The sequence below is a fragment of the Callospermophilus lateralis genome, chromosome 2 (genome assembly GCF_048772815.1).
Source record: "Callospermophilus lateralis isolate mCalLat2 chromosome 2, mCalLat2.hap1, whole genome shotgun sequence".
Lineage (NCBI taxonomy): Eukaryota > Metazoa > Chordata > Mammalia > Rodentia > Sciuridae > Callospermophilus > Callospermophilus lateralis.
In genome coordinates this window covers 1,215,335-1,224,007 of record NC_135306.1, presented here as the reverse complement: position 1 = coordinate 1,224,007, position 8,673 = coordinate 1,215,335, and the positions used below count along the sequence as shown (strand labels likewise).

At 62.0% G+C, this 8,673-nt stretch overlaps 1 protein-coding gene across 2 annotated transcripts; it reads right to left on the bottom strand.

Moving 5' to 3' along the window:
- Nucleotides 1-473: 473 nt before the first annotated feature.
- Nucleotides 474-5,868, bottom strand: Entpd2 (ectonucleoside triphosphate diphosphohydrolase 2). 2 transcript variants are annotated; one of them, XM_076843008.2, is made up of 9 exons: nucleotides 5,723-5,868; nucleotides 4,205-4,322; nucleotides 3,499-3,649; nucleotides 3,161-3,320; nucleotides 2,854-3,081; nucleotides 2,179-2,433; nucleotides 1,979-2,098; nucleotides 1,000-1,134; nucleotides 474-934 (listed from the first exon to the last, which is right to left on the bottom strand). In XM_076843008.2, exons 1-9 carry the CDS (start codon nucleotides 5,837-5,839, stop codon nucleotides 731-733), a joined length of 1,488 nt encoding a protein of 495 aa, XP_076699123.2. In that variant the 5' UTR covers nucleotides 5,840-5,868; the 3' UTR covers nucleotides 474-730. The 2 variants fall into 2 exon arrangements, with proteins under 2 accessions (XP_076699123.2, XP_076699124.2); XM_076843009.2 differs by having other exon boundaries at nucleotides 2,854-3,003.
- Between the last annotated feature and the right edge of the window lie 2,805 nt (nucleotides 5,869-8,673).

Below are 8,673 nucleotides of genomic sequence, written 5' to 3'. Positions count from 1 at the left end.
CCCTCCGACCTCTCCCCATCCTTCCTCAACCTTCCTGCCTTCCCCATCCTCACTCCCAGGCCTAGTCTAAGCCAGGATCAGGCCTCTGACGCCGATGAGCGGGGCCGGGGGTGGGGTCGTGGCGGCTCTGCTGGCCAGGGAAGGCTCAGGGACTCAGGGACTGCTCTATAGGCCAGAGCCAGGAGGTTCACAGGGTCCCAAGTCTGAACCAGAGAGGAAGGAAGAGCGAAGAGCCGGTGTCCACTCTTGGGACCAGGGGCAGGCCTGCATGGACAACACAGGTGGAAAGAGGGATGATGTCCCATCCTATGAACACTCCACTGCTCTAGGAAAAAAATCTTTTATTACAAAACTTTTACCAGTAGGAGCTGGACTGGCTCCCAGCCTGTGGCCTCTGACCCTCCCCTAGTACAGACCCAGGCTCTATGAACGGGGTGCTCCGAGGGACCTGAAGGCCGGAATGGAAGCTTCGCTTCTGGAGACCTTGCCCTGAGTCCCAGGTTGGGGGACCCGCCACCCCAGGAAGAGGAGGAGCGAGAAGCACTCAGGAAGTGCATCCGGAGGGGCTGCGGGGGCTGGAGGAGATGCAGAGGCCGGAGGAGCTGAGGGGCCCCTTGGTTTTGTGCCCCAGAGCTTCGGTTCCGGGCGGCCTCAGGGTCAGAGGCGCCCAGGTTGGAGTGAAGGGTGGGGGGTGCTGCGCTGGGGGCTCTAGTGAGGCGCCCTGCGCGCCCTAGATGGCGCTCGGCGACTTGGAGGAGCGCACCTGGCGCAGCAGCAGGCCGAGCGCGACCAGGAGCATGGCGGCGAAGAGCAGGAGGAGGGCGACCCAGGACCTGAAGTCGGTGCCCTTGCGCAGCCCCGGCGGGTCAGCGGGGATCATGTTGGTCAGGTTCAGCATGTAGCCGAGCGCCCAGCCGACCGCCGTGTCCGCGGCCTACGGGAGGCGCGCGTCAGCGTCCCCGAGGCCCCGCCCCGCCGCGCCCCGCCCCGCCCACCTACCTTCTTCTGGAAGGCCACGCCGCGGAAGGAGCGCTCGTCGAAGCCGTAGCCGCGGCTCAGCAGCTGCTGCACGAACATGGCCCCAGCGCAGTAGTCGGCCAGGCGGGCTTGCTGCCTTGGCGCCCGAGTCTGCAGCTGGGACGCGGGCGGAAGAACATCCAGTCGGCGACCCCGGGAGACCGCTGAGGGCTGTACCCTCCCTCACCCACAAACCAAGTGAGGCCAGAGACAGCCACACGACCAGGAATTGTGCAGCAAGACTGAGGCCAAGGGGGCACCCCTAGAGAGCGCACCCCTCGGGGATGAACTGAGTGACTGCTGGATGGCAGTGTCCCCCTCCCGGAGCCACTGCCAGTGCCTGGAAGGCTGGGCACAGATGGCCACGAGGGAGCTGAGGGCAGCAGCATTTGGTGTGTGGCCGGGGGAACAGGAGCTCCAGGCTTGGACCCAAGAGCCTTCCTCCTGCTCCCACCTCCTCTAGTCTGCCTGAGACTAGGCACAGACAAGACTGGGTGGGAATATCACATTTCTCCTGGAGATTCAGGTGCACACTTCACACTCTAGGCAGCCAGACCCCTCCATCTCTCCTTATGTGGCAGCATGGCAGAAGTCAGAAAGCTAGGAGTCCTGTTTACCTCCTCAGGCCCACCCAAAACCCTGGCAGTTCTACCTGCTGTCTCTCCTGAATTGGTCCTCCACCAGCAGGCCATTCTCCCCCACCCTGTCCCAGCCACTTGCCTCTCCATCCCTGTCTTTTCCAAGCTCCCTGATGTCACAGGGCCTTTGCAGTACCTGCTCCCCTGCCCACCAGGTCTTGTTTGCAAGTCACTTGGTTCCCATGTCCCCTGCCATAGCCCAGTCATTACTTGAGCCTAATATAGTCACCCCCACTACAGGGGATATTCTGAGAGGCTTGGACCCCTGGTTATAGGACAAAGCATGACCAGGAGGTGTGACTGGCCAAGCCCTCCTGCCTCACCTCAGCCCAGGTCTGGTTGCAGATGGCCATGGCAGCTGCTTCCAGCTGCTGCAGAGTTGCCACAGGCAGCCCCATAGCGGTCCTCAGGAAGTCCACAGTGTAGTAGAAAGCAGAGAAGGCCTGCGGGGGGGACAGTCATGCCAGGGCCACCCCCCCAGAGCTGAAGGGCACCTGACCCACCCATGTCTTCCTGGACTCACAATGAAGTTCCCAGCCACAGGGGGCTGGAAGACCCCATTGAAGGAACATCTAGAGAAGGTGCAGGAGGAGAGGTCAAAGAGCCCGGAGACAAGGTCACGACAGAGAACAGGGTCACTGGTCCCCGACACACCGACTCTGGCACTGCTGTTGAAAGTCTGGGGCCGCTGAGCCTTGGTGCATGGTGACTGGTACAGGTCCTGGAGCAGGACTTGAGTGGAATAGCCCCTTGGCCAGCAGGGGTGGAAGCTGTGGGTCTGGGAGATGATGAGGATATCAGAGCACCACCCAGAGCACAGGTGCGCTGGGCATTGTCAACCCAGCCTAGCCTCCCAAGGGACCTGCCTGGATGTGTCTGCTGGATCCTCAGAGCCTCTCCTGCCATCCCCACCCCTGAGGACCAGCCTGGTGAATCCCCCACAAATCCGACTCGGGCAATATCACTTTTTGCTCAGGAGCCACAGATGGCATTCGGGGCCCTCTGAGATCTGTTCCTGGCCCTCAGTTCTCCATCCTGATCCTCAGCATTGGCCCTTTGCTCCTGTGGAGTCCCCCAGCTGAGGAGCCTAGCTGTAGAGCCTCATGGGCATGGTCACCTCCACCCTCTGCTCTGGGGCACTCGACTCCATCTGTTCTGCTCCCTCCCTCAGGTGGGGTGGGCTGGGGTGGATGGGCACCTGGAGAGCACTGGCCAGCAGTCTCTGGAGGACCTGGTCTCGGCCATAGCAGAGAAAGCTATGTGTATAGACCTGGTAGTGCTGGCCGTAGAGCCGTAGCTGGACCTCATTGGCTGGATCCTCAGCTGGGATGGCCGTCTCAAAGGTGATCTGTGTGGAGGCACCCCCCAGGTCCATGGCCCCCAGCGTCCCTTTCCTTGGTCGGAACCACCGGCCCACCCAGCCGTACTGTGGAGAGTGGAGGTTAGGTCAGCCAGGGGCCAGGTGCAGGTGTCCCTGGGCTCGTTGGAGCAGCTTCCAGGCCCACCTTAATGAAGTTCTCCAGCAGGTAGTTGGCAGTCACCCAGCCAAACACCCCCTCGTCCTGGCCAGAGAGGATGCGTGCACCACGGAAGTCAAAGGGGTACTGGGTCAGCGTCTGCGTCACTGCCTCAAGCACACCGGCCGAGGCCTCTGGACTGGTCAGGCTGTGGGGCAGGGAGAACTCTAAGGGGCTTGCTCCCCAGGTAGCTGTGATCCTGCTGCAGGGGGCACTCCCCAGTGAGGAGGTTCCAGCCCAGAGTTGCTAACAAGGGGATGTGGGGTCCACCCTGTGCAGGGGCTGTCCTGGGGCCTCAGGGCAAGGTCAGGGGACATTCAGCTCACTTGAGCAGGCGCATGCCTGCTGTAGCTCCCAGGTATAAGGGGGTGCCAGCGTGTCTCTCTTTGGGTACATCCCGAAGTGCTTGTTCCAGACATTCAACCAGACTCTGGCCAGCCCCAGAAGGGTTATCTGCATAGCTGGAGATGCCCCCACCTAGAGGGAGGTAGAGAGATGCCCAGCCCCTGTAAATGGTCCCCAGGTGGGCTGTAGTCCAGTGGGGCTGGGGGACTGGACTCCCAACCAGGTACTATTGGCTTCTCCCAGGTAGCTTAGACACACCTTCCCAGCTTAAGCCCCCAGAGACACCCAGTTCAAAGACAAAGGGGCCCAGGTGCCACACAGAGTCTCTGAGGCTGCCGCCTTCGGGGTGGGTGTGGGCACAGGTGCGCTGGGCATTGTTAACCCAGCCTAGCCTCCCACAGGACCTGCCTGGATGGGCCTGCTGGATCCTCAGAGCCCCTCCTGCTCTGTCTGGGGCTTAGAGGTCAGTCCTGGGCCAGGTGAGGCCTGGACCTTCCACTGCTTCCTGGAGCTTCCCTTTCTGGAACACAGAGTACCCATACCCCTTCCCAGCACAGAGGACCCAGCCTCTTTTTCTGGAGTGAGCTCCACCCAGGATCAAGCCTCCCCCAGCGGCTGGAGAAGGCCCCTGGGACCCCACAGGAGTGGTGTCCAGGCTGGGGAGCACTGGTGCCCTGGAGACCTCACCTTGGACATCACAGGAGCTGTGCTGGCCCACTATGCCTGTATCATTCTCCTTGTCTGCTGGCCACTTGTAGACAAACATGGACGTGTGTGAAGAGCCAGCATCCAGGACAATGCCATACTGGGAGAGGAGAGAGTCAGCTGGAGGGTCGAGGGCACTTAAGGCCATGCCATTGGGTCTCCGCCCCGCCCTGTCATGTGGTGGGCTTCATGCTGAATTTCAGAGAAGGCCAGCTCAGCCACAGGGACAGGGCTTGGTTGGAAGGAGAACTGGGGTGGGGTAAGATAACTGGGGTGACCACTTCCCTCTGACTACCTGAAGCTGGCAGGCCATGCACCGGGAAGCAGGCCTACTGGCAGGGGCAAACATGGGCTATGCCAGGGACAGAGGGTCCCAGGCAACATCTGAAACTTTGTCCTGGGAACAAAACTTTTTCCTTGGGTCCAGGGAGAGGAAGGAACCGCACCGAGCTGCCCTTCCTTCCTCCTGCCTCTGCCTCCACCTGCTCTGACTTCAGCCCACCCAAGAAGAAAGCTGGCTAGGACTGAGAATGGGCCTCCAATCCGTGCCCCTCCCTGGCATCAAAGCCAGCGCCCGACAAAGGTTGGTCCTGCAGAGCAGAGGGGTCTCAGGATGGGCCTGGCAGGTGATGCCTGGACCCAGCCTGAGTGACCCCCTCCCTCTCAGCACCTGTCCTCCACCCACAGCCCAGTGCTGATTCCAGCTTGGGAATGGCTGCACAAACCTCCCCGTCAAGGAACTTCCCCAGAACCCACGGAGGCGGAGGGCAGCCGGCCTACCCCATCCCCATTTTGCATAGCCACAGAGCCCCTCCCATTGGGCTTGTGGGGCCTGGATCAGTACACCCCCACACTCACCCCACACAAGCGCAATAAAGGGTTAAAGGAGCCAGTGGGGAGGCCGCTGGACCTGGGGTGGGAGTGGGGGTGGAGATCTGGCCTAGCCCAGTTCAACCCCTTTAGCGCCAGCCAAGCCCTACTCCAGGCACAGCGCCCACCCGCACTGTCCTGGCCACCCGATAGCGGGAAGGGGTCCCCGGCCGTCATCGCCCATAGCTCCCCATCTGGGCTGCATCCAGAGCGGAACGCCTCTAACTGCGCACTCCTGGGCTACCGCGCAAGGCGGAGGTGGCCCCGAGTGCCCTGAGGCTCGCGCTGGGCTGGAGGAAGGGCGTCTGGCCACAGCCTGGGGTGCCGGGGCCGCATTCCGGGACCAGGAGATAGCCCTCTGCCCGCTGGCAGGCTCTGCGGCGGCCGGGGAGTTCCCGCAACCTCGACCTCCAGTGTCGAGTGGTCCCGGAAGCGCCGGTGCCGCCTTGAGGACGCGTAGGGACCAGCGCGGGACAGGACCCCACCCAGGCCCTCCCGAGCGCAGCGCGGGTGGTCGCCGGCTGACGCGGAAGTGCCGCTGGACGCATGGACTCCGAGCCGCCCCCGCCCGGCTCCCGGCCTGCGGGACCCGCTGCTCCCCGGACGTGCGCCGGGTGCCCGGGCGTGCACCTTGAGGGCGGGCGGCTCCCGGACGTCGCGGGTGGGGACGCACAGCAGCAGGAGGCCGGAGAGGCCGGCCGCGGCCAGCACCAGAGGAGGCAGCAGTGACAACACCTTCCCGGCCATGGGCGGGCACGCGGGAGGACGCGCCGGGGACCCGCGGGCAGCCGGCAGCTGAGAGGCCGGGGTGGCCCGGGCCGCGGGATAGACGCCCGGGGCGGGGCGCGGGAGACCACGCCCACGTGCGGTCACGCCCACAAGTCCCTTCTCCTCCTCCGCCCGGAGCGCAGGTAGGAGACGCGACCCGGCTGAGTCATCCTCGCATCCTTGCCGTTCCCTTTGCCTGAGTGCCTCAGATCGCAGCTAGGTGACCCTGTTACTATTGTCCACCCTCCTACCTCCTGTCCATTTAGCACCCAGCCCTGTCCTGTGAAGCCATGAGAACAGGATACCTGGCGCGGGGCGGGGGGCTAAGATGCTTCAGGGGCAGTCATTTTCCGTGGCCTGGGAAAGGGGAAGGAGGAGCCACCCACAGGCGCCTCTTGGGTTCCAGGCTGGGGCCTCAGGAGGACACTGAGACTCAGCTCCTGCTTGTGGAGCACAATGCTCTGCACGAGCACCAGGCTGGCTCCTGGGGTACCCTCTCTGCAAGACCCACAGCCTTCTGTGCTGACTGACCCGAGGCTGCCCGCCTGCACAGGTCAGCTCCGGGGCACTGAGCTGACTCTGACTCAGGTGAGCTTGCTCTTGCCTACCTGGGCACTCGAATTGAGCAACAGAAAGAATTAAGTCAGATTTACCTCACATATCCCTCTACTATGGTGACAGTTGAGGCCACTGAGGCAGAGAAGGACAGGGATGGTCAGACCAAGCCCAGAAACAGAAGAGAAACTGAGCAGGATGGGGCCTCAGTCTCTTTTAGCTTAGGGCCTTGGCCATCCTGGCTTCCCAGGGGAGCAAAGGACAGGCTGCCTCCCACAGGCCTCACCCTGGAGGGCAAGGAAGAGGACCCCCTGCCAGGCCCGGGAGCTGGTCAGCAACAGGCTGGCTGGAGTGGACAAGTGCTCTCTAGTCTCAGGCCCAAGCCTGCCCCTCCTAACCCACAGAATGCCTGTCCTCTGACACCACACGGACCTGCAGGTCAGCCCAACCAGGCTCAGGGCCTCCTTCACAGGGGCCACCAGCTTTGTGTACTTACCAAATGGGAATTGCAGCCAAATCCCATCACCGTGGCAACCCAGTAAGACCACCAGGGTGAGCAGGAACCCAGCTGAGCTAAAGGGAGGCCTTTGATGGGGGCGGGGTGTGGGCAATGGCCCAGCCAGCAGAACAGGCAGGACGATTGGGCTGGGATTGCCGCCCAGGCCGAGGGTCTGGGTCACAGCTCAGTAAAGGCGTCTTTCTTCTAGCTCAGGACCCTAGAGGGAGGGGTGGGAACCCGGGAGGTCACTCAGCCTCCCAGATCTCAGCCTGGAGGGTCTCCAGAAGACTCTCTGGGTGTGGCCAGTACTGGGCTCCAGGCCCCAGTGTCCCGCCAGCATCTCCACCCCACATCCCTCCAGGCCCTTTCTCCCACCCTGAACCAGAGTGGGGGAGAGGCAGGCACAGGGGCCTGAAAAGGAAAGGACAAAGGGAGCCCAGAGAAGGCCCATCTTGTGAAAGGGCAGTGGTGGCCTCCATCCTACCAGAGCTAATGGGCTTCCTGGTGTTCTGGACTGTCCTTGAACAGACAAGCCTGGGGTAGCTGGACTCCCCACCAGGCCTGATGGGATGGGGCAGGGTCCGCAGGGAGCCCAGCCCCTGCCCTGGGGCAGACAGGCTCTGGCCAGGCGCCTGGACCAGCCTGCCAAGAAGGGCAAGCAGCTGAGCAGGGACGGCCAGGACGGGCCGAGAGCGGAGTGCTTTCTGAGTGGAACTAGGGCAGGGAATAGCCCTTCCTGGCACGGAGACAGCTGCTGGGTGCTGGGCTCCTGGGAGGTGGACTCGGGGACCGGGAGCAGGGTTCCCCCAGAGGCCTCAGCAGGGCAGGGCTCCAGGCAGAGCAGTGTGGAGCAGACATGTGGAGTGTCCCTCCCCAGCCAGACTCAGACCTCCAGGGAGGGCCTGTGGCTGAGACAGCTGAGGCCCTGGCCTCCCGCCTCAGCCTTTCCTTCAGAAGTCACAGTGTCCAGGGGCAGACACATCTTCTGCTTATTATTTTTGTTATTGTTTGGTTGTCTTACTGCTCCACCCACGCTGTCCCCCACTCCTTTTCATTGCTGAGTAGTATTCCCGGGTGTGGATATGCCTCAGGGTTTTGTTTTGTATTTGATACTGGGGATCTAACCCAGGGGCTCTTAACCACAGGCCACATCCCCAGCCCTTTTGAGATAGGGCCTCACTAAATTGCTGAAGCTGGCCTCAGACTTGGGACCCTCCTGCCCCAGCCTCCGCAGTCACTGGGATTACAGGTGTGATTACAGGTGTGGCCGCACCTGGCTCTACTGCGGTTATCTGACCAATCATCATTGAGAAGTGTCTGTCTGCATGGTTTACCATTGTAGATATAAACGACGTGCTATGAACATTCGTGTACGTGTTCCTGCATGAAAATAAGCTCATCTCTCTGGGATAAATGCCCATGAGTGGGATTAGGTGATGGATTAGTCAGAGCTCCTCAGAGAAACGGATGCAGTGGGGAGGGGCACGCCTGATCATGGCCCGGATTCTGGGTCTGCAGAGCAGTTCAGTGGGCAGCAGGGTCCACGGCACAACTTCCGGGTCAAAGACCATCTGGAGGCCAGACTCCTGCCTCTCAGGAGGACCTCAGTTTCCCTCTCAGAGCCTACAACTAGTGGGATGAGGCCCACCCACTGTAGGAAGGAGACCTGCTGTACCCAAAGTTTCCTGGTTGAGACATTACTCACATCTGACACACACCATCACAGCAATGTCCCCACAGGTGTTGAAGGTCTGGGTAC